The sequence below is a fragment of the Haliaeetus albicilla genome, chromosome 11, assembly GCF_947461875.1.
Source record: "Haliaeetus albicilla chromosome 11, bHalAlb1.1, whole genome shotgun sequence".
In the NCBI taxonomy this organism is placed as follows: Eukaryota; Metazoa; Chordata; class Aves; order Accipitriformes; family Accipitridae; genus Haliaeetus; species Haliaeetus albicilla.
In genome coordinates, this window is record NC_091493.1 from 42,992,811 (window position 1) to 43,018,211 (window position 25,401).

The 25,401-nt window shown below is 45.0% G+C and overlaps 1 protein-coding gene across 4 annotated transcripts; it reads right to left on the bottom strand.

Annotated features, from left to right (window-relative positions):
• Nucleotides 1-1,335: 1,335 nt before the first annotated feature.
• Nucleotides 1,336-25,242, bottom strand: GMIP (GEM interacting protein). 4 transcript variants are annotated; one of them, XM_069797514.1, is made up of 22 exons: nt 24,990-25,242; nt 23,468-23,605; nt 13,855-13,948; nt 13,696-13,771; nt 12,784-12,847; nt 11,776-11,901; nt 11,429-11,493; nt 10,842-10,952; nt 10,514-10,594; nt 9,672-9,860; nt 9,416-9,553; nt 8,775-8,965; nt 8,086-8,207; nt 7,751-7,837; nt 7,527-7,625; nt 7,302-7,441; nt 6,807-6,995; nt 6,588-6,725; nt 6,284-6,480; nt 5,427-5,721; nt 3,738-3,858; nt 1,336-3,213 (listed from the first exon to the last, which is right to left on the bottom strand). In XM_069797514.1, the coding sequence occupies exons 1-22, from the start codon at nt 25,240-25,242 to the stop codon at nt 2,717-2,719; spliced, it is 3,411 nt and encodes a 1,136-aa protein (XP_069653615.1). In that variant the 3' UTR covers nt 1,336-2,716. The 4 variants fall into 4 exon arrangements, with proteins under 4 accessions (XP_069653615.1, XP_069653616.1, XP_069653617.1 ...); XM_069797515.1 differs by lacking the exons at nt 23,468-23,605; nt 24,990-25,242 and adding an exon at nt 20,157-22,275; XM_069797516.1 differs by lacking the exons at nt 3,738-3,858; nt 5,427-5,721.
• Nucleotides 25,243-25,401: the final 159 nt, after the last annotated feature.

A 25,401-nucleotide genomic window follows, 5' to 3' on the forward strand; every position in this document is an offset into this window, starting at 1 on the left:
TTTTAGAAGGATAAAGGTAAACTAAAGAGCTCCTTTTTTTGAGGCCAGGAAATCTGGGGCAGAATTTGTCACTAGCCTGACTGCAATTAAACACTTGGTGATTAGCAAATTAGAAACTCTGACTGGCTTCTCCAAGAGAAAGGAATCTCTTGGTCCCTGCCTAAAATGACCAGGTGCTTAAATTCCCCTAATTCAATTCAGAGTCTAGTGTACACAGCCCAGCTGAGATCCTCATTTGTGAGGACCTGGGGCTTTAATTTACTTAATGACATGAGGAGTGACTGAAGCTCAGAAGCATGTTGACCGGCTGAGATGAGCTGGTTGCTTTGTGCTCTGAATTCACATTGGCCGATTTAAAAAAAAAGAAAAAAAAAGAAAAAGCTTGAAGTAAGAAACTTATTTATTGGTTGTTTGGCTGATAAAAGGTTTATTGAGAGGGTTGCTATGGCTTTATATATCAATTACTTAGATAATGGTGCTGTTCTCTGTGGTGTAGCTCTGAGTGGGAGAGTTAGATAGCCATTTATGTAAGGTGCTGCTGTGAAAATCAGATGTTTGTAAGATCTTCTCTGCCAGCACCCCGCTACCCCCCAATTTGAATGGGGAAGTGAGGTTGTTCCTTGTTAGTGCTTCACAGTACTGTTGCCTGTTCCTTGCTATCCATAAATACAGCTGAGTCTGTTCCTTTGAAGTGAAGATGCAGCCTCAAGGAGGTGGGAAGAATTGAGGAAATGATGCTTTCCTCCCTGCCAAGTTTCTTCTAAAATTCAGTGTGTCTGTTTCCAAACCAAGCCATGTTAGCTGTGGCTGGATGACAGAAAACCCCCATCCCGAGCAGGAGGAGTGATGTTTCAGACCCTGCATCCAAGCTTTCCCTACACGAGTGGGACCTGGCAGCCGTACAACTCTGGCTGGAAGTGTTGCTTTGGCAGCTCCTACCCTCAACAAATTACCAGCTCTGCGGAAAGCAGCAAGTAATGAGGAGTTACAAGGTAAGAGTGAGTGTGTTTTCTCTAACAGCATTTTTGTATGTATTGGACCACTGGAAGGAAAAGCAGAGGGCAGAGGTGGATGGCAGGAGTTGTGCTGTACAAGCCCCTAATACTTCTCCTGTGTAGAATGAATCTCCTATTTAAGTGTGCAGGAGGAAAAGGAAACTAGGGTTTTTACCAGGGATATTATTCTAGCTCTGCTGGTTCCTCAAATTATAAATTCTTGTGGGCAAGCGTTACCTTTGTTTTATAGAAACCTGTGTGCACTTGGCACTGTTAATAATAGTCTAGTGAGTGTTTACTTAAAGCTTCCCTATTCATGTTTAACAAATACAAGATAAGCTTATAATAAAACACACAGTAATTTATTACAGAACTTCTACAGTAAAAGATAATTTAGTATTCAAGAATTCAAAGCACTATATTAACAAATATACATTGCTCCAGAGATGCAAACTCTCTTTAGCCTGAACTCTACAAATACTAAGAATAGATCTTTAGCATTTCTTTTACAGCCTTGTTAAGATATAGGACCAGAACGTAGTCTGTTGATGAGACAAAAGAAATTTGTGAAGTAGTTTGCTTAACCTCTTGAGCTATTTGGGGAAAGTGTAATATTTTCCTTTAGCATTTAGCTCTGATGCCTTTATACATCTCCTAGTGTCTCTGCAGCTGACGGTAATCACTGAAATCTGCCCTAGTGCAGAAGTTTTTAAGTTGTTATCTGACTTTCGTGCTGTATACAGAACCAAACGCCAAGGAAATCTGTAACGCTGCTCATCCTATAACGCAAAGCTATTATGCCCGGGAGTGAACAGTATAGGAAGCCTGTCTTCCCCGTGCATGCGTCACGAGATGGCACTATAGGACAGAGTTCTCCCTGTCCTCATGTTAAAATTTGGTGGACAGAAAATCTGCTGCAGGGAGGCAGAAAGGAGCATCGGGGCAACCCACGGGCAGGTGAGATGGAGACCCAGCAAGTTATAGCAACCTGGTCTTAGATCCAAGAAATCTTCTTCTCTGCTGGGGGTTCAGGGTTTTGCCACCTTCATGACAGCAGCAGCTTCACATGGAAGTATTGCAGAAGCTCAATGTGCTTTGAGGGAAATAGAATTAATGTTTTGGAGAAATGGGGTCCAGCTCAGAGTACAGCAGTGTTTTTTCCCTTTACAGAATGGCTTTGTGCTGACTAGCAAGTTGAAGCTCCAGCAACAGAAGCAGAAGGATCTAGAGTACATGAGCTTTGCCTGTGTACCCTGTTCTATTACACTCAAAAAGTGAGTTACACTCAAAAATGCTGTGAAATAAAAATGACAGAAATCAGTGCTTGTTGCAGCTGCCAGAAAATGACCATCTGGGAATGGTTTATGTCCAATGTCCTACATTTCAGTTGCCTCCTTCCTGGCGACATCTTTCTAGCCAGGCAATCTGTGTTCCCTCCACTTCTTGCATTGTCCTTCATGCTAAACAGGGTGTGTTCCAGAGAGTGAGCCGTTGGGCTTGCTTCTTATCACTTTTATGGGTTTGTAAATGAATAAAGAGCAAATCCTGAGTTAGCTGAAAGCCTGCCAGGAAGTTCGCAGCTGGTGCTTTTTCTCCAGATTGCATGGTAAATACAAATAGGATGTTATTCTCACCATCGCTATTCCTTCGTTCAGCAGGTGTAGGATTTCAGTCCTCTCTCCCTTTCCATTGCTATTATCTGTTACCCTTAGGGGTTTTTCCTATAGGTATGTCAGGTTGAGGTCCTCTGCTTTCTCAGTAGATCCTGCGCTCTCCAGAAAAGGCTCAGGGGATGCAGAAGTATCATCGACTTTAAACTTTGAGACAATCCTGGCAGTTTCCTGCGTGATCTCAAAATGTTTGAGCTGCTGTCTCCCTCCTAAGCGTTGCTTGAGTGTGCTTGTGTCGGTCAAGCTGTTGCTGCTCCTGGTGCTCTCCTCCGGGATGTCCTTTGTTGGGGAGCTGCTGTCGGTGGTAGGGTTCCCTTCTGCACCAGGCTCCATTGCCATGTTGGCTAATGTGGTAGTCCTCAAGGGCAAATTGGAAGACTTGGGAATGACTGGCTTCATTTTTGCCTGTGTTCGAATATATTTTACAGGTTGTCGGCTGAAATGGCATCTGGGCTGGGTCCCTAGGACCGTGTCTGAATCGCTGTCTATCTTTTCCTGCACAGAGTCCTCCAGTTCCTCCAGCTCCGAGCCAATACTTGTATTCATCTCTGAACAAAAAATTAGACAGTTATCTTAGATCAGTGAGACAAGGTTACTACGACAAACAATTTTGGTTTATGACTTCTTTTCCTGTTAGAAAGGATACTGAGATCCCTCCTGCATTAACAGGCTAAAACACCTCCCTCTAACAGCTTTGTTAATCAAGAGCAATCACAAGATATGCATTTGAAAGACATATAAGATATGAATCAGGCTTATATTCTTAAAGCTGTCCTCGATGCATTAAAGCCAGGAGAGCTGCCGATGGTGACTGTGGGCTTCAGAGCTGAGGCAGCAGCAGGGAAAAGCCTTTCGTGAGAACAGCAGAAAATGTGCTTGTGCTTTCATGTGAGCTACATGGCAGTTGCTCTGTAGTAGGTTATCTGCACAGAGACTGAGCAGCGATGTGGAAGAGGCCCCAGTTATGCTTTGTCTGCTATGTAATGTAGAGGCAGATAGGGAGGAGGTGTGAAAACCAGCAAACATGCTACAAGACAACCTGTAACAGCATCACGATCACCACTTTATTTACCTAGGGCATCCGTGCTTAATGGACTGTGGGCTCCCTCCAGAGTCAGCTCATTGATGGCTTCCCTGGAAGATGAGTTATCAGACTCACAGTCCACATTTAAACCGTGCTTGGAGGAGAAATTCTGTTGGAAAAAGCCATGAGTGTTTATACAGGACTCTTACTTGACATGAAGATACTGTCAATGTCCACTTTACCCCAAGTGCTGTTAGAGCCAAGTGAATGGAGGCAACTGCTTAAGCTGAAAATGCCTTGATTTCTCTTAGATTATCTGTAACACTTGGGGGAATAGGGAGGGAGGTTGCAGAAGGTCACAGGGCAGGGCCATGAGGGAAAATTATGGTTCAAGACCTGCCAATTCCAGCATCCATACTGGCAGAACACAACTGCCACAAAACTTACCCCAGAAAGCAGACGCTGCTTTCTGTGGAGCAGCAGTGTGTTGAGACTGATTCCCATGTCCCATGGGACACTGAAGTAGCCCATTTCAGAACAAAAAGGGGAAACATCAGAAACCAAGCTGTTAACTGGAGCACAGTAATTATCATCAAATGCAAATAGGAGGGTGAGTGAAGGACTCGGGAGTGCCTGGGAGTCATAGTTGGTATGGATCCAGTCTGAGTTTGCACAAGGATCAGGTCACCTGGGCAGGCCCTCCAGAGGTCGGTTTTATTAATGGCAAAATGAGAGCAGCCTTAGAAGCGACTCTCCTTTTTAAAGGTTTGTGAAACTGTCTGTGGAATTCAGTCACACTGCAGAAGCAGGTAAAAATGGCTTTGAAAATAGTCAAAGGCAATAGTTGTGTATATCTCAAAGTGCTTTCTGTGAAAGTTTATTAATCCTGTAGGACTTCTGCACACAAAAAGTGAATTGTGTCTACCCTGGTGATTTTTATTTCAACTGTAATCATAGTTATTCCAATTTCTGCTTCCTCAGTGAGCTGGACCTGTAGAGAAAGCAGTGTTACTGCATGCCAGACATGGATAGGGTCACTGCAGGCACACAGTCTTGCACATAAGCATCTGTGACTCAAAAGCAGGAGGCAGAGAGTCCCTGAACCTGGATCTCGCTTCCTTTGGCTTAACTTAGGAAAATCATTTCCTCTTTCTTGCTCATCAAACAACTGTGAAAAGGAGAAACCCCACCATGTCCCATCTCAGGGATGCTATGCCCATTTGTGTTTTTGAAGTTCTGTGAAATATTGTGAGGAAAGAGCCACGAAGCTTGGGAAGAACGAAGAGCACTCAGTAGCAGGGCAGGCAAAACAGGGTCCGTGGCCACTGCTCAGGGATGCAGCAGAGCCCTGTAGGGCTGTACCGGGGGATCTGCTGGGTCTTAAGTGCACGTAGCTGCTTCCAAAGTTGTAGAGCTGTTTACAGAGAGAAACAGCAGTATCCCAGGCTATTTAGTATGGAGAACCCCACAATTTTTCCAGCATGACTGGAATCTAAAACATGGAGCAAAACCACTATCCAGATTGGTCTGAGAAGCTGCTGAGTGATCTGTAGCTTATCATTTTTTTCTGTTTCTCCCACTCCATGTGCAACAGGCTCTCTGCTCCTTCCTCTCAGAATAACCCTCTGATAGCAAATGGTTTTGTTATCCACGGAACAACTTCTCTTTAATTGCTAGTCCACCTTCCTGTCTCTACAGCAGGGTCAGTAAGCCTAGCTCGGTGTCTGGGAGCTCTACCTCTAGGTTTATAGTCTGGACTGTGTTTGGGCTCTGAAGTCCTTCATCCTTTTCTGTCGATGCTTCTTGCGAAGGATTTTCACATCCAAGGGATAAGGATGAAGGCAGGTCATCCATCCCAAACACCCTTTCGTAGTTCTGAATGAGAAACTCCACAATCTGGGCTTGATACCCAGAGTCAACAAGGCATGACATTGAGACATCGCTCCCTGAGCCTGGCCGGATCAGAGTTGGCCCAAATACTATGCCCAGGTTGTTTGGGGACATCTTGTTCTCTTCGTATTTCTCTGCCACCCTGGGGAAGGGAAACAGGACTGTTAGGGGCTTCCCAGTTCTCAACCCAAATGCACTGAGTACACAGATGGAATGCACCAAAACCCCCATTTCCTAGTGGAGAGAGAACTCCCATCTTTTATGGGGAGCAGGGCTCTGGTCTGTGCAGGGAAACTCCAGAGAAAAAAATCTCAGAAGTTGCCTGGATCTGTCTGGATGGTGCAGCCCTACTGAGAGTGGCTGTTTCTTGTGACCTGTGTTCAGAGCTGGGTGAAAGAGAGCTTGATTCAAGTTACTCCTTGACCTCTTGCTCTGTGCTTTATGAAGCATTATCAGTAAGGACCTTCTGGTCCTTCTTGGTCATTGAGACTTTCTCCTAATTGCTGCAAGATGGTCCTTTCCATGAATGAAGTTTTTACTCTCCTCAACTGCCCGCTTGGCTCTCCCAGGTCAAGGAAGCCCAGACGCTCTTCTCATACACATTTGGTGCTGTACTAGCCGCTCCTCTGGCAGCGAGGTCTCAACAGGGATCTCCTGTGGTCAGACCTGACACTAACCAGCATGACAACCAGCATGCTCCTCACCTGTACAAGTGTGCAATGAGGTGTCGCAGGGTGTTGTAGTTGCTTCCAGGCAATTTGCTCAGCAAGTCCTTCATGCTCTGGATGGGATCGGAAGGGAAGCCTGCACAGTCCAACTTTTCTTCCCCAGGTTTTTGTAAATCTTTGGCAAGTGCAATGAGATCATTATAGAGGTGGGACAGCAGCACCGGTGCCGAAAGCTGCAGCAAGAGGGGAGGAAAACAGCATGTTACTTCACCCTGCTAGTCTGGCACTGAGGAATGCGGTCGGCTGAGCCCTGCCCTCCCAGCAGAGATTTGGTACCCACTTCCTTCAGGAAGTGCTTCAGGACCCCAGTGATGTCGTGGGGGGAGTGCTCGGAGAGCTCCACCAGGCTCCGTCCGTTCTCGAACGCCTGGCACAACTTTTCCACCCGGGCTTTGGATCCACTTATCCGATAGATCCCCTGCATGGTTCAGAGGGGGAGAGGTCAGGAGTTTTGGATACAGAGAAGAGAAGACCAAAGCAAGAATAACTGACTACTCACCTGCACCCCGAGGGCACGGGCTTCAATTTCTGAGGTGCATTTCACTACTATGAAGGGAACTTCCTCTGGGAAATCTCGAGGAACCTGCGTGAAGTCAATGCCAAAAAGAGGTACTCGGTTGGGCAACTTCTTGTGGCCACAGGTGATGAGCAGGTTCTCGAGACACTTCTTGTGGCAGGCTAGGCAGCACTGAAATGGCAGAACCGACCCACGTTATGGTCTAGTTGTGGTCCAGCACTGCAGCGGTGGCTGAACTTGAAGGATTTCTCTTGTTCCCCCAACCACCAAAGTCCCACCAACCCCAAGAAGGTTGCTTCAGGCAAGTGGCAGCTGGTGGCTTACTCAAGGACAGAAAAACATGCCTTGTGTAATGCAGAGGAAGAAAAAGCACAGAACTTTGCAGAGGGGCCCCTCATTCCCGCAGACTTTCAGCAACATGATGGTCACCCCAGGCTCCCACGTGAGGCATCTGCAATGACATCTTCTAGCCCTCACCTCCTCACACTCGAAGCCGCTGACCATGAAAGTGTCACACTCCCTGCATTTGGATGGTCCCCGCAGCTTCCGGAGCCGGTGGGTCTGCGCTGCACTGGAGAGGAGGATGTTCTTAAACTGCTGCTGGGATGTACCATTTTCTGTGGAAACAGCATTAAAGCGTGAAAAGGAACAGATACGTAAGCACGGTTTCCACCTAGTGAGTCAAATATGTGTGTGGCTCACCATTTTCAAAAGTTTGCAAGGAATCTCTCTCTTCAAAATCATCTGAGGAGGACATGGTGCTGGTGGATGGAGCTTTCAACAATTTCCTATTAGAGTTTCCTTGAGAAGAGAGAAAATATAAACAGCTGTTCTCATCCTCATGATACACAAAGTGGGTCAGTGCAGACTTTATTCCCGTTTTAGGTTTTGGGGCAATATTAGGCAAGAATTTCTGCAGCTCTCACCTGGGCTAGAATTGGGAGAGTCCAGGGACCGGGATTCACAACTCCCACCAAGGCTTTCTGTGTCGCTGCAGAGGGATTTGTTTGCACCTGCGGAAGGTGGATACGATGACAGACCATCCCAAGCACTCTCAGGATACTTCAACACGGGGTTGAAGTCCACACCAAACTCCCAAGAAAATCCATAAATACTTGTCAATGTTTTCTCCCATTCTGAGCAAAGCCTTAAGCACTGCCCTAAGAATTTGAGAACCTCTCCCACCTCTTTGGCTACTAATCTAAATTAAACTACAGTGACTTGAGAGAAAATCGGGTCATCTTTATTAAATTCAACCTACCGTGTTCACCGTTTGTGGATAACTGTTTTCTGGATGTATCTTCTGGCATGCTTGTGTCCTTTGCTGCAGAAAAGGGTCCTGTGTAATGCAATGCCATCTTCTTTTTGCCACTGGGAGGGGACCTGAGAAGGGGTTGCTATCAATTTTCCAGCAGTGAAGAATAACAGACAATATTGCATCACCGAGGTGCCTTATGAGTACCTGAGACAAAGCATCTGTTTCAGGCAGCTTACAGGTGTAAGCTGAGTTTTCAAGGAGGCTATAATAAACACTTGCACCAAACTAGGAAAACAAATTTGTTCAATATAACTTCACCTTTTCTATCCACAGGAAAAATTTAGATATCAAACAGCACCCACGTGAGAAAAGAGCAATCCAAATCTTTGACAAATGGTAGAAATAACTGAAGGGACGTGGTACAAAACTGCTGCCTTCATTTCACTGATGTTGGTCCTGTGTTCAGCAGAAGGAACCAGGTGCATCTTTAGATATTTGTTCTTTATTAGCGGAGCTATGCAGAGAGAAAAGATCCTAACATCTGAGGCTGTGGGCTTTTCCGTAATTAGCAATCATAATGCTGCAGCGTTGCTAGTGAATTTATAAATGTGTTTTAAATGTTGTTGTTGTTCTGTGCATGATATATTTCTGACCTTTCAGCTAGGATGTGGGTTTTCCACTTTTTGTTTTACCTCTGCCCTCCGGAAGTGAATGGCTCGAATTCAAACACTTCCATATGAATGTCTTTCTTCTGCAGAGCCTGAATGAATTCCAGGTATTTCTCGCCTGCTTTGTATGGCTTGCAGACTTCGGACAGGTACTGGTATCCCACTGGAATCTGTTCTGACTGAGTCTGCCGCTGCTTGAACATCCTTAAAGTGACCTTACAAGGGAAAGAAAACAAAAACCACATTGCTAGTCAAAGCCCAGGTGCTTTTTCCTCCCTTGGATCTCACAGTCATTCACCAGTCTTCAGTTTTTCATTACCCAAACTTTGTTACCTGCACTTCTGGTTATTGATAGTTCTACTTAACAGGTCAGATAAATTATTTGCCACTGTTTCTTGTTCTAGGATTTTTTCCCCCTAGACCTTTTCTACGGACATCTGCATCCTCAAAGCAGTAGCAATTGAAAATGTGATTATATATCTCAGATTTTTTGGTAGCAGGTTGGTAGCAAAGCAATGTCCAGAGCACTCCCCTAATTTCAGCTGCTTGAGAATGGTCAGTTATAGGGTGGCTCAACAGTGAAATGGTGAAGAGTCTAGAAGTCTTATCCCAAACAGCAGTTTCCCTGAAAGGAGGATTGGAGGAGAAACTGAGACTACACGTACCCACGTCAGGACCTCATCCCCTTGGTAAATGAGCTTCCGAATATGCGAGACGATCCGTGCTCGCACTTTCTCCAGTTCTTGTCGCCGAAAGTTGGCATCGCTGATGCACATCTTGTACAAAGCTTCTGCTTCCTGAACCTGTGCATGACCAGAAATGGAGCAAAGGAGGACAAAGTCACCAAGACGGGTGAGAAGATGCCATAACATGGTGCGTGGGATGACTGGGAATACCAGCAGCCTGGTCTGAACTCATCACCTTGGCTTGTGCCTCCTCGCAAGAACGGCGTCGCTTCTCCAGCTGCTTGTTGGCACTGCCGGGGTTGGTGATAGCTGCGCTCTGGTATTCGTCCTCTGCCTTGGCACTCAAGTGCTTTGCTTTCTCCAGCTCCTCGCAGCGCTGAATGTATTGCAGGCGGGACTTGCGCAGGGATGACAAGGACTCATTCTTGAATAGGGAAAGGAACAGGTTTAGGAAGCCTAGCAAGGCAGTGGGAAGAACAAGTCACAGCAGTACTCTGCTTATAAGGGAAGTGCCTGTCTCTGGGTTCAAATGGGTATTATCATTCAAACGGAGGTCAGTATTCTCTCTCCCCCTTCTCCCAAAGTTCAGGAGCTCTAAGGGAGCCCCTGGGTTTCCTCTACAGCTGCGTAGAGACCTGGCCATCCTGCGTCATGTTCTGCAAGGTGCCCAGGAACATCTTCCTCCCCAGCAGGAATCCCTGGAGAAAAAGGCTGATGATGAAGTGGTAGCAGAGTTTGTGCAGCTGGGTTTTGGTAGAGGGGTCACAGGCACAGAGCCTGCCTTTGCAGGGGATCCCTCTTGGCTGAAGACAGCCTAGTGCCAGCGCGTGCAAACCCAAGCTGCCTCCTCGTTCTGCCAGCCTCTGCAGTTGGCAGGACGTGATGGGATCCAGCAGGCAGCACAGGCAGGATGGCACAGGAATGCTGCCAGCACTCCCCCCTTGTACTCTAGAGTAGTTTTATTCGATAGCAGGATGCATATTACGTTATTTAGTTACTGCTTGTCCATAAACTTTTGTTTTCAGTGTTTTGAGCCGTGACTGGTATGAAGGTCAGGCCCATGTATCGGCCTCTTACCATTCTCTTTTGCTCCTTTGTCCACTGATCTTTGAATTCTTTCCTCCATTTCTCAATTTCATTCTTCTTAGCTGACAGAGGCTGCCGACGAATAATAGTTAGGATGGCAACAGTTCCTCATGAGGCAGGAAAAAGGATCCAACAGATGGGGGCGTGACATTAGAAAGCAAGCCTTGCAAGATGCCTCTTTTTCCCTTAAACTTGGTGTGCATTTCATTCTCTTATCCCCTCCACCCCCTGGACCAGGATATATCACTTCATTAGGTCTCTGTGATCCTCCTATCTAATCTTTCAGCAAATTTGTCTAATCCACAGAGAAATGCAGTACCTGGTAGAATTCCTTCTGTTGGAGCAATCCTGCAGTCTCAGTAGCTGAATTTCCAACCTTTATGTCATGTTCCAGGACCATTGTATAGAGCGCCCGAAGAGGCATGTTGTGCTGCAGAAACCAAAAAAGCAGATATAAAATGATGGATAATCACTGCAGCTTTCCTAAATTAAAGAGCTTTTGGTAGGTATGACTGAAATCTATTACGGAAAAGTGAGAGTGTCTACACTGGTTAAATGAAGGGGAGTTATTTCAGACAACACAAATAGTAGGATGCTGGAAGCAGAAAGGTTTTTATGCTGGGCAGTATTGTGCTGACTCCATGCCTTGCCTTGCTGAATATCTAATTGTCCAAACAATTACTCCGTGTTATAAGCCCTTGGAAAAAAAAAAAAAGGAACTGTTCCTCTACTGAGACATTTAGGAATGGCTCTGGAGGCAGGATTTAGGATTGCTGTAGGATTTAAGCTGGACTCTACAAGTGGTTCACATGTGCAGACAGCCTCACATTTGCTCTGCATAGGACTCCCATCCTCCTCCAAAGGGAATCCCGTGCAGTGAAGTAGGAACATCGCTAGGACCCATACCTGGTGGAAGATGGCATTTCGTCCTGATTCTGCTATCTTCACCATCCCTTTGGCAAACTCTGTCTCTGTAGAAGGGCAGAGTGAATTAGACACCAGATTCACGGTCACAGAGGTGGGTTTGTCAAAGCCAGAGGTCATTCCAGTCAATTAGGACCATTCAGGGAAGAAGAAATTCTGACCCCATGTCTTTGTCATCAGGCAAAAGCAACCAAAAGGGGTTGGCGTTTGGCCAGTTTCTAACCTGTATACTTTTGCTTGCAACTGTGTGTTCTCAGCTATGATTTAAAAAAAAAAAAAAGCTATCAAAAAGTGTACGGACTCCCAGCTGGTTCTGTGCACAAGCTCACCGTAACTCAGACGTTTCTCAATCCAGCTGAGAAGCTCTTTGACGTATTTACACCACATTTTGGCATATTCGAGGGCTGCGTCAATGCCACCTTCACATTTTATCAGCATTTCGTCTGCCTCCTGAACTGCAACAGAATAAATCCAGGTTCAGAATGGCTCTGGCTGATGGGCTCCCCCAAGAGTGGCAAAATTGGAGTCTCAAGAGTTGGTGCTGTGAAATACTCAGATAACAGCCATAAAAAAGGTCTTTCACTGAACAATGTCATCATGATCTACTTCATGGCGACCCCATGCAGTCCTGCCCATGGAACCACACAAGTTCCAGGTAATTTAGACATGTATGTTCCTCTGCCCTCTGCTTTTAATGAAATATTTTTATTCAGTTTGTTTTGAAATACAGAAGTGAAGGACCTAATGGGTTACTGGGGAGTTGCAGGAAGTATTCTTATTCCTTAGTGGAACCTAATACGGATTCACCACACTGTGGTGAGCAAATTGAAGCACATTTCAAGCTGAAATCTGTGAGAAAGCAGCTTAGAATTTTTTTTTCTTCATATGGACTTTATATGAAGAAAAAACAATTTTATGTTGCATTTTATGATGCCAGTGACAAGTACAGAGCTGGTAAGAACCCTCCCAGCAGGTCACAAAGTGTTTCAGAGTATCCCAAGTTTCACTGGGTTGGTCTTTACTGTGCTTAAAACCAGCAGACATTTGGGAATTGATGTCTCAGTATTTAAAAACCAAGACCTCATGAGAAGCTCCCTAACGAGATGTTAATGGATGAACAGGGGAAGATCCGCGTGCTGGAGGAAGCAGTGGGACTGCTGAGCTCAAACAGGCATCCGCATCCTTGCTGGGCATCAGCCCTAGCTCAGCTTGAGACCGATGCCAGCGGAGACACCGGCATTATTCATCCATGTCATTAGAACGCTGCCAGGACTGTTGCCAGGTGACTGACTAAGTGTTCTTATGTCACCTCTTTGATTTTTAATTAGCAATGTTACCTGTTATGTCTGCCTGCACTTGTCTCTCTGAACTGGTTTTGCTCTTGCAGAAACTTTCACTGAGCTGTGGGGGGAGAGAAAAAAAGAGGAAAATGCTGAAAGAAAAATGAGTATTCAGAAATTGGAGGATTTTTCAAAGAGGCCAGCTGGAGTGCCGATTTTGCTTAGCTAAGCAACTCAGTGCAGTTAAAATAGTAGCCTGAGATTTGACAGAGGGAAGGTAGCATGGTATAAAAGCCTACCACAGGCAGAAACATGGAGGAAACATATGATTAGGGCAGAGAGATCAAAGCTGGAAAAGGGCTGCAAGACCGAATGCTGGCAGCTCTTGTTTTACTACAAATCACAAAATATTTGATTTTTATCTTTAAGTTTAGCTCACGGGATAATATGATTACATGAGAACAGTTGCTGTCAGAGAAAAATTAAGTTCCTAGATCCTTTGTTTATACAAAAAGCGTGAAATGAGGCTGATAATCCCCAAAAGTCCCATACTGCCGAAAGTAAGCGAAAAAAACATTAAGTTCTATTTTGAAGGTCTCCTTAAGGCCAAAATTTTAGAGATTTTTGATGCATGACTCTCAAATGTATTCTGGGTTTGCTGTCTTGTCTGATCTTTTTCTTAGCACACAGAACTTAAACCAGCAATTTCCACATCTTGTTTTTCAGAAAAATATAAATCCAGACAGTAAATGCCTGAGCGTTTCCACTAAATATTATCTGCTCTGTTGCCACCTCCATCATTGTTATAACCAAGTGTTGTACAGTTCTTTTCTGTCTATTCAAGTAAGAGCTGTAACTATTTTTTTTCAGATGATCACCCAAACCCCAACTTTAATAACATACAATCATGCACTTTGGCAATGGACATCGGTAATTTCTTTAATAAAATGGATCTCATTCTTTGCCTACCGGAACAACCTCTTTTTCTGTGGTCAGGTCCGTGTCATCAGTGCTGTCAGCATCACCAATGAACATATCAACCGTCCTGTATAGTCAAAAAGAATGCAATGAAATAAATTAAGGTTCCAAAGACCCAGAAAACTAGTTCAGCCCTGTTTCTCTACATACGCATTTCCAATTGAGATTTCTATGGCATCCAGGCTCCGGAATATCTCACTGTACCGCTTCCTATTTTCAGGTGTCCTCTCTTGATTGTCCAGACCTGGAGTTGGAGAAGAAATCATTTCACTGAAATGCCTGACCCAAAGCTCCCCAAGGTCAGCAGGATGGTTTCTAGACGTGCAGGGGAGCGTGGCTGAGCCCTGCTGTCCTGCGCAGATTCACAGGGAAGCGACAAACTGCGATGGCCTGGCAAAGCACAGCAAGGTGAGCTTGAGGGCGAGATGAGATTTGAAAAAAAACCTTAGGAACAGTAAACTCATCGAGGTTCCTTGGGCAGAACCCCCAGAAAATGAGTCTGCAGATGTCCAGGGGAGACATCTAAGCTAGTTTTAGGGCTTGCAATCAGACCAGAGATCAGCTGTGGAAACTGGGCAGAAACCTTTATCGTAGCCACTCTGAGCTGAAGTCACGCCACTGTCCTTAGTTTGGTACTGGCAGACCTGGTGGAGGGGCTCACGGGATGCAGTGGCATGCCCTGCACCTCGATCAAACCCACGTGCACGCTGTACAACCTGTGTCAGCAGAACCATGTGCATAGAAAACAGCCGGCATTGCTGCAGTCCAGTGGTGCATGGGCTGGGCTGTGTTGCAGAAGTTGCCTGTTCCTTGCGCATCATGTGTGTGTCGCAATGTTTTATGTGCGGGGACCATTTCTCAATATTGTACGTGCTTATTTATGGTGATAATCTACATTATGAAATCCTGCAGCTGATTCAGCCCCCAGCAGGTACAAATTATTGGGCACGCAAAGTATAAAACGGGCTTGTCCCCACTTGAGGGGCAATGCACTCCTGCCACGCACCTCTGTAAGGTCTAAGCGTATTTTGCCCGCAGGGCGGAGGCGCACACATGCATTTTACATGGGGTTATTGATGCCGTTAATCTCACTTTCCACTCTGTCATGTGTTTGTCACTGAGGGCTGAAACTAAAATTGACTCAGGCTGAAAGTTGCTGAAAAAAAAAAAGGAAAAATGTTTTAAAATATGAAATGGGGCACGATTGGTAAAAAAAAAAAAAAAAAAACAAAAGAAAACTTCACTCTTCTTTGTCCTTTTGACATTCCAGGAAACAGGATGTGGTTGACCTAAATCTAGAGTTGCTTCACTGATAGTTGACTTTTTGACAGTGAGCAAGTACTTGTAAATGTTGCTCAAATGATGGTGGGTAGAAAAGTGAGGTTTTGTCTCATTTAGTTATAGCTACTCCTGGGCCTTGTCTCAGTCCTGAAAAATACAAATTTTTCAAGTCAAGTTTTGATTAGGAGCTGGCCTGCCATTAAGCCTATAAACAGCATCGCACCATTGCTGACCCCAGATTTGCAGAGCCACATTGTCTTTGAGAGAGGCCAATGACTCTGGGAAACTCCCAGCACGTGGGGGAAGACCCAGCTCCTGGGCACTTGCTGGGGGAGCGGTACAATCCTGGTCATCTTCCAGCCAAAATGGTGCAGAAGAGCAAGAGACTGGCTTGTCTGTACTGATAATAAGGGAGACTTTGAGCATGTATGTATGCATATGGGTTTTTTTTAACTATGTAAAGATGCCAAACCATGTGGAGAAAGTATTTGAACGTACAATTAAGAGAAAGACCAGGAAGTATTGGGCATTTTTTTCCACAAATCTCCTTGTTTGGTGTCAGATGAAAGTGCTGTCTGACAATCATATAGTTACAGTGTCCAGGTCATGAACATCAACCAGTCTAACCCTATCATCAGCTTAAAAATAGAAATAACTGTGAAGAAGGTTGGGTGGGACACTGAAGCTGCAATTCCACTTACAGTCAGCGCTGAGCAGCATGGGCCAGATGCTGCGTTCCCTTCTGCATCAAGAAATGAGCTGGGAACGCTCCTAGCTTACTTGCCTTTTCTGAGCAGATAACTAATATTTATGCTGGCCTTGTTCTTTAAAAGTTTTCTGAACGAACGTTTTACTCCAAAGTGAAACAAGACACTGAAAATGTGTGAAGACACGCTTTTCTTGTAAAACATAAGCCACTGAGGTCTGAAGGAACTGCAAAGAACCGCTCAGACTGGCCTGCCACGCTTGGAGGACCTGGGGAAGGGATTTAAAAGCACCAGTGATGCTAATAAAGGACTGCAAACTGTACCCAGTGCCTATCCTGCTTAATCGTGATAAATCAACATTTCGCACTTGGTGGGTGACCTCAGACAGGCAGTTTACCAAACATCTCATTCTGTTTTTTCTGTAAGAGACAAAAGTTGTTCATAATCCAAGACGTAACAAATCCAAGGCATACTAATTTAATGTGAATCCTAATGACTCTTATTACTTTGCAGGAGCAGATGGACAGCTTTAATTTCTCTTGTTTACCACTAGCAGAGGATTGTACAATAGGAAGAAGTGACTCAACTTGAGCAGCACTGGTGATGGGCAAAATGAAACATTCTGTTTTTGAAAGCAGCTATTGTGAGGCACTGTAAGATAAGCAAGAACCTCAGGTTCTCACAAGTCTTTTGCTTCATCTCACTAAGATAATATTATATGTAATACTATAAAAGTAGGAAGGTGGAAAAATTGGTCATAAAAAGTTTCCCTAGCCTTGCTGTAGCTGATGTTATTAGCTGCATTCTCACAAGTTTAAACATGTGTCTCCTTGTATGCAGCCCCTGTGTCATTCAAGGGCAGCACCAATTTGTCCCATCTATTTGAAGTCTTTTGAGTGGCTTTTTGGCATGTGCAGGTCTGGGCCAAATGATTCATGTGCCTCATATGTATCTCATCAAGGAAATGAATTGCCTCAAATGTATTGCTCTTTGCTGTCACAGCTGTCATCAGTCAGCCATCTGTTGGACACCTTCAAGATGTCCCTTCCTGATGAACTGTGCACTCCCGATTGCCCACCTGCTAAATATGTAAACATCTGTATACATTTTCCTGTACTAGAAAGAGAATGGAGCTCCTGTGCCTGGCAGGCTTGCAGAGGCTCCCAGAAATATCCATAAACTAATACATCTTTCAAATCCTGCTGAAAGCCCTTTCCTTTGACCAGTGAGGATTAGGTAGCAGAGCATCTGCTGCGGCGCTGGGATATAGGACCACAGGCCTGGAGGAGACTCTGGCTCAGTCCTTTGTCCGTTCACTACAGCTCTGCAGCCTTATTTACAAATGGATGCTTCAGTTTAAAGCCAGTTATCTTACTGGACAACCTAATGACAACTGGAAGGCTGATCTAGAAACTCAGTCTTCTGGAGATTAAAAACCATCTATGTTTCTTGAAGGACAGTGTATCCTTTTTCTTCTTATCTTAGACAATTCCAGCAGAAACCTCTTCCAGCATTGGCACTAGACCTGCATCCTAAAGGGGAGCATCCCTGCACGGCCAACTCTCGCACTGGAGCCGGCCAGCTGTTGTGCGAAGTTCTGCCCCATCCTTGGATGGACAAGACTGTCATCTATATCATCTACTTTCTGGAAAGCTCACCACTCTTTTCTCCTTTTGCTGGCGTTACAGGGAGAGCAAGCTCCCACAGTGGTGGGTGTGCAAAGCGTTGAGGATATTTTTAGCAGGACAAGCTCTTGTTCTGCCATTCAGCAGAAGCATCACTTCCCTTTCAGCCGCAGTTACCGTGAAATGAGATAAATGTCTAAAACCCTAATTCAAAGCGTGGCACCGTTGCCAACCTTGGTATCACAAGCCTGTTCCCGGTAGCGCCTTCCTCTTCTCTGCGCTCAGTCTTGCGCTTTGCAAAACAACATCTGAATTTTTCCACCGGGGCAAATCTCCCGTTTCTGCATAAAATGGCGCACACTTCTTAGCAGCATCTGTGTAAAATCCCCTGCTTGCTAAGCCATGACATGGTTTGAACCAAATGAGTCTGAAAACTCTCAAATTGTTGTCTGCCACTCCTGCAGGAAATCTTCCCTCTTTAACCAAGACATCCCTCAGTGAGACTCCAGTTATGGCTGGCAGCAAAGGACGCTGGTCCAGCTGCCCAGATCAGCATTTCTATGTGAGGAATAACAGTTTTGGAACAAAATAATCCAAGTTCCTTGACAATGGTTTCGCAAAACCAAGACTGCTTCCCATCTGTCACTCTGATTTCTCATCTTCTCTCCTGCTTCAGTGGAACAAAGGTCCTGGCAAAAACTGAATTTACACATCAGCTAATTTTTGAGGAGGTCGGAACCACTACCAAACAGTGCGATCACCCACAACTGACAGGAAATACTAGCAAGGTCAGTTGTCTAAAATAGTAGTATGTATTAATGAGGGGATTAATTAAACATGTCAGGGGGAGGAAGGGGAATTTCCACTTAATACATCAATTCATTGAAAAAGGTGAGCACGCAGCAAATCTTTGAGATGTCTGACAGCAGAAACTGAGCACAGGTGCATTTAGTTTGCAAAATAAAAATGAGGCGATTGCCAGCTTTAGAGGAAAATATTAGTAAAACAGACTTGCCTTGATAGATGGCAGCCCCCTGCAGTTCTTAGCTAATAAACCTTGCTTTTTAAGTAAGAAAAGTACAACTACATTAAACTTCTGGCTGTTCATTTCTTTGATAAGAAAGAATAAGGAAAGGTTAGCAATGGTAGGAAGAATTTAGACTGACAATGAAGCACAGCAGATGCTCCCAGTACTGGAAAACAGTAAAAGAACCCTCTCAATTAGCAACAGAAGGGTGAATCTAGGACACTTATTGGCTTAAAAAATAAGACTGAACAAAATCATTTATACCAGTCATCTTTGTATTGCAAAAGAGCTGTCAAATAAGCCTCCTTCTCCTTAACAGATGAGATTTTGTTAATAAAAGGCACTCTGTGGATACGGCACACTTGGATATATCAAGGGCATTTGACTTTTACAGTCATGTCATGTTCTGAATGGTATTCTTGGTTACACATTAAAAACTGTTTCACTGACAAACCTCAAAATACATCTTTAATCAATGTATAGGGTTGTTTCTAGAAGGATCTCAGAAACAGATTCCTGCTCTTTGGTGGGTTTATTAAATGATCAGACTTGTATCATCATCTCTCCTGGTAAAGTGCTTGATGAGACCAAGATGGTAGGCCAAGAAGTAAGGCAGCTATTTATTACAGAGTCTTTAAGTGGCCTCAGAAATGGTTATGCTTCCACTGCAGCATATAGCTGAACATCCACAAATTAAGTGCAGCTATTATATCACTAGTCTGGAAGTCTCTGCCCTGAAAAGCAGTGGTGGACACAATGGGTAGTTGCCTAATACGAGCTTCACATGCAATGTTGCAGAAAGAGGACCTCTGCAAGCTCTGGCTATGTACAAAAGGGGAACATTGAGCAGAAATAGGCTCTGCTTTTGCTGCTGCATGCAACGCTGGATCATGAGCACGTTAAATGTTAGTGTCAGTTCTGACAAAGGGTTGTGCAGATGTTGCTGAAGACACAAAAACATTCTGTAGGGCAAGAGTGGGCAGAAAACTAGTCTCTCAATAGAGTTCCTAAACAAGCTCAACTTAGTTTATGACAGACATTGAGACATCCTTAAACTATCTCTGTGTATGATCATGAGCTATAGAAATTCTGCTAATGGTTTTTCAAATTTCATGACAAAGACATGACAAGATCCAGCTGCTGAAAGACCAGCTGAAGTAAAGAGCTTTCTAGCTACAGGGATAACAACGCATTTGAATGTGGCAGCAGGGAAAGGACTAATGTTGCTTGCTGTGTTTCCTTGATTACAGAGCCAGTGAGCTTCCCCCCCGCCCCACCTCTCCCTGAAGCACCAGGGACCAGCCCCTGTTGAATGTGGGGCTCTGGGAGGAGGGATTTGTGCTCCCAGGTAGTACAGAGACCTCTTAGATGCTCGACTGGTAAGTGTTACTCCGATTTAAACTCATTATGTTCATAAATAGGGTTGTCACCTTTGAGAAAAAGGACTTATAGAAAATTTTTTTCGGAGGGACTTAGGCTGATGATGTGCAAGTACCAGCATTATGTACTTCCAATCTCTTAAGAGAAAACGCTGCACATTCTGCCTCCTGAAAAGGGGGTCTGCATCCTTTCCTCTTACATAAGTCAGTGTCCAGTACAAATGCATCAAACAACTTCATCTCTCAGAGAAAGACTTAGAGAAGTGAACAGTTGGGATCTTCATGGAAACCCCAGTTAGAGGAACTTACAGCTGTTTTTAGCAGTCATATTTCCTAGGTGGCTTACAGGCTGATCTGTGTCATATGTCATACCATGCCCCAAAAGCTTACATTACAAAAAATATAAAAGGTTGTTTCAAATGCCATCACATACCACTTGGTTCTGGGTCTCCCATGGCTGAATCTTCAGTGTTTTGGTCTGAAAGCAGCAGAATCCCAAATTACCCAGCTTTGAATCACAGCTGAATTAAGTAAAACACAAGTTCTTGGTCAGATCAGATGTGAAGAAATTATCCAAAGGCCCATGATAGCTGCATGTGAAGACGACCTGCCCAAATTAACTGGCAGAAGCGCCCGTCGGTAAGTGTGGCTGCTGTAGCCAAATCTGCTTCCTGCAGACACGCTTCCGTGTAAGGAAACAGTGTGCAGCGTACATTTGTTTGATCGTGAAATTTGCATAGCTCAGATGCATCTTGGTAAATAGCAAAGAAGGGACCGTTTCCGAGTACTCCTGGCTTCAGTGCTTGCAGCTATCGCAGCAGCCCCAGTTTTTCTACCTGGAGAGCACTCTCTGCTTCCTAAGAAACACCCATGCTTCCAAATACACTGAACAAACTACTGAGAAACTGCTGGTGGTGAGAGGAAAGGGCTGTTAGGTTAAAAGAGGGGACAGAAGAAGGAAAAGGATGAGCATCTTGGGCAGGGATGGGCCAGCAGTGGTCCTTGCCTGAGCCACCGTTTCTCTGCTCTCTTCGCCAGCGCGTGGGTGTAATGGAGCCTTCTCGGAGATCACGGTCTTTCTCGACTTCTGCTCAGCAAACCGAAATCTAAACTTTTAATGGTTTGCTTCTTAAATAAAAACAAGCCCTGATTCTGTAAGTTTTTGATGAGTTACGGAAAAAGCCATTGCTTGCTTCAAGATGTTTTTCAGCCTGGGAGCATTCTTTAGATGGTGGACTGGGATGTAAGGCTTTAAATCCGACTGCCACTCGTGCTGTACGATATGCTTCAGCTCACAAGCAATTGATTTACTGACTGCAAGCATGTAGCTAGTGTTGCCATCTTTAAAATTGCTGAATTTTGCCTTCAGTTTTGGAATACTGGTGGTGATTTAGTGAGGAAACTCTGCTATGGGAAATAGAAAACATTTATTCAAAGATTATAGATCAAAGTGAGCAGAAACTGAAGTGAACTTTTTTCTTTTGCAAATACTAGAGAAACTGACAGAAAAAATGTCACAGTCAACAAACAAACTTGTGCTCAGCAGTGAAGCCATTGATTTTTTCTTCACTAAATAATGAATATTTAAAAAAACCATGTTTTCTTATGCAACCAAAAAGTACGCTTGTGGCCCTGGACTCCTAAGAAACAGTTTCCCTTTCCTCAGCATCTGCTGGAGACTCAAATAATGCTGCTAAATTTCTTCTGTGAAATCTCTCCCTGCGCTTGCACCACAGACTTTGTGGCAGGCAAATCTACAGGCTCTTCTGTCCCACTAACTACAGCCAGAAACGAGTCGGAGTTAAGATTCAGCTGATCCTTCTATCATTAACACTTGTTTAATTAAAAAAAAATAAAAATCCTAGAATCACAGAATTACGCCTTCAGTGTTGAATGTTTCAGGCTTAAGTGAAAGTGGCACGTGTGACAGTTTCTGCTCAGACTCTGGAGGTAATGGTTGACTTTTAGAAGAAAGCAGGAGACCTGGGATGCATAACCATGGCAAAGTACTGCTGGGATCAGCGGAAGGGCAGAGTGATGAGTTTCTCCTATCAAATCTTCCCTAGCCTGTGCATCAGTTTTGTGTGTTCAGTCGGTGTAATTACAAGTATGTTTAGCATAATTAGCATGCCCTATTTGCAAAGTGCTTTACTTACAGATAAGTACTATAAAAAGTGTTTTTCTAGTGTAAAGGAATTTATAGCCAAAAGGATTGCAACACAGTACAGCAACACCCCTCCAATTAATTATATTAAAAAAAGCTAATGAAAGCCAACACAAAGCAAGGGGGGTGGCTCCTTATTTACCAGAAATGTAACTCAGGATCCCAACTGCCAGTCTCATGAGACTGTTTCCTAGACATTCTGTCCGAATGAGTATGTCATTTTTTGGTTGGTTTTTTTTTTTTTTTTGGGGGGGGGGGGGTGAAAGTGGAGATGGTAAAACCCTAAACTTTCTTTTGCAGATCAGAGGCTCACAAAAGGGAAGTACAGGAATTCTTGAGAAATGGCTTATCTTCCAAGGTAACACAGAGCTGTATACAGCATAATAACGTGGTTCTCTAACCAGAGGGAAGCTGTAGCAGCAGTCTCTCCACTTGCCAGTGCAGTCAGATCAGCACTGGTCATGGGGCAGAAAGCTGCTTTGGGTGCTCTGCTGACACTGAGCTCCTTCAGCACAGCCTGCAAACTCCTCCTGCATTTCGAACAGGTGAATTTTTTTTAATTACTATTTTAGAACAAGCACAATGGCAAGCTACTGCAGACAATACACAGGAGCAGCCCCCTATGAAGTCTCATTAAACTTCCCTTTACGTCACCACTGCTATTTTATAAGGCAAACATATTTTCACATCGGCAAGTCTTTTGAAGGCATGGGAGGAAAGGACCCAGGGAGTGAAAGCGGCAGTGTGGTTAGTGCACTTTCCTTCCTTCCAGGTCCCTGCCAGGAGCCTCATGCTGGTCCTGGCTCTGCTCATACACAGAATATTGGGATGGGGCATTCAGTGCTTCCTCTTGAAGCTCATCTGACCCCCAAACAAAGGCCAGGAACCACCACGATTCTCTTCCGAGGAGGCTGAGACGAGTTTTCAGGCAAGGATTTTCCTGTAGATTTAAGTATATCTGAGCTCCCAAGAAAATAATGTGCAAATATTCAAACCATCCAACCAAGGTGGCATGGCATAGGACACTACCTTAACCTCCAAGGGCTATCACAACCATTCTGTGGGTCAATCTAATTCTCCCCCCCACTGCCACACACTGACAAGCAAACACATGAAAACATTTTGCACAGGATTATACAGGAATTCAAGTGCTGGGAGAAGTCCTGACACACGCCTCCTCGCTCCAACAGACATAACCAAGCCAAGAACAGCTCCCCGGAGCCTCGCATTTCCGTCCTTTGGTTTCACCATCCGAACGCAATGTGTCTTTATTAGGGGAAAACAGACAGATAGGTGCAGTTTGCCAGCATGACTGCCAACCTAAATAAAAGGCTCTCGTGTCTAAGCCTTTATCTTGCTTTTGTGCATTTTAAAAGCACCATCTTCCCTAACGATGGGATCTGGATACGAATAAGCCTTGATGATCACTGACTTCTGCTCAGCTTCAGTACTGATGTGCTTTCTGTGCATGCGGACACCCGTGTGTGTCTGTGCTGAGCCTGGTTGAAAGCTTTCCATCACCACTGAGCAGAGGGCAATAACTACAGTGCTCGTTAGGTTCTCTAAGGTTATGCATTTACCATCGATATTGGCGATAAGGGTTGCTACGGCAGGCTGGATGGCATCCCCAGTCAAAGCAGGATATGTGTTCAGGAAGGTGGAGATGGCTTGCAGTAACTCTGCCAGTTTGGCTTCAGCAGAAGCTGAAATAACTTCTCCTAAAATTAAGAAGGGGAAAAATTACGGGGTTTTTGCATGCATAAACTCTCATCCTCACCTCTCCCAGGATGAACTCACTTCAGCACAGTGGTACAGGTACCCGGCTGTTCCTAAATACTCGAGTTCTGCACAAAACAGAAAATAACAAATGCTGAACACCCAAGCAAGCAGAAAACCCACATGCAGTGAAGGGACGGATGTAGAAATTGCCCCGTCCTTAGTCACCAGGGCCAGGACCCTCGATGAGGCTCCACGCTGCCTTTTGTCCAGGTTCTACTCCATGAGCCCAAGCAATGGACGTCCCTGCTTACTGCTGCAGGAGTGTTGCATATCTTTGTGTCTTTACAACCTGAAGGCCAACCTCTGAGACAAAAACGCAGTCCCAAGCTGGGCACTTGTAAAGATACTCAGCAAAGGAGAGGGAGCCAGCTCAGGCAGGTCTAATTTCCATGTGCAGCCAGCATTGTTCGGGGGCTGTTAAAAGCAAACCTTTTGCAAAACTAAGAGCACCACCATAGTTAGGAATTTGCTTGAGAAGCATGGCCAAACCAACTTGTTTGGCATGCCTGGGGTAAGGCAGTCACTGTGACCTAGAGCTACAGCTTGCGGCCATGGGTGGAGAGACCAAGATCACAGGGAACTCCGGATGCCTTGGTGGAGAAGGTGGCATTCCTCCAGGAGGTTTCTTGTCCCAGCAAGCAGTTGAAGGCATTTTGTTAATGCTGCCATGCTGTACAAGGTTTCTAGAGCAGCACCGAGCCTGTGATGATTGTTTTCTTAAATCTCAGTTTAGGTCTATTTACTTGGGCTCCAGCCTGAAGAGTGTCCTGCAAGTAGAGAGGCTGTCCTGGGAAAAAGGAGGAGAGGGGGAAGGTGCCAGCGTGCTGGACCAGAAGGCATGGCACTTCTGCTGGAGCACATTTCTGGGCTGTGACACACGCTTGGGCTCCCACTGCCACCCAGAGCATCACCAGCTTGAGCCTTTCTTCGACTCATGACATTTGGACTCCTTCCCGATGATGAATCCCGGTTTTCCCAAAGGGGACATCGCAGGCACCCTTTGTGCCAGCCAGTTTAACTCACTTGTGAGTAATTGCAGGTGCTGTCAATAGCACTTGAAGTGTTTTTGCATCACATTTGGAGGAAACCTGTGCACTTAGATGGTTAAGTGCTCTGAAACTTTATCTGTTGATGCAATTCATTATAGGAAAATACGTTTGCATAATTAAATATCCGTGCAGAGAGAAGCCACCATAAATTGTCTGAGCGCCATCTAATTTAATTGCTTTAAATAAATAATGCAGCAGGAATGAGACAGCATCGCTTTTGCTGAACATAATCTGCTTGTTTTGTAAGCAAACAAGTGGATTGAAAAATATTTACCTTTTCCGAAGAGCTCACGGAAGTTCTGAAATTTCCTGTCAATGTTCCTCAGGTGTTTGGTGACGCGGAGCACCTCGCCAGCTGTGAAGTCCATGCAGCTGGCACAATCATCAGGGACAGGGCTCTGGATTGAAGCCCAGGCAGCAGCCAGGCATCCAGCATCGGGCTCGTGGCTGGGTGGAAGGCATCTGCCTGGGGATCCGGCTGCGATCTGAGCACGACCGGCACTGTCCTGGGCTCCCGGCTGGTTCATGGCGAGGTGGAGCACCCGCTGCAGAGCTTTCCCGAGTCCAGTGGGTGAGCCTTTTTCTCAGGCTATGTTTTTGGGTGCACACATCCAAGGTCCCGTGGGCTATGAGCACGGCTCTCCCTCATCAAAAGGAGAAGCAGCATTCTGCAAAAGCAACTGGAG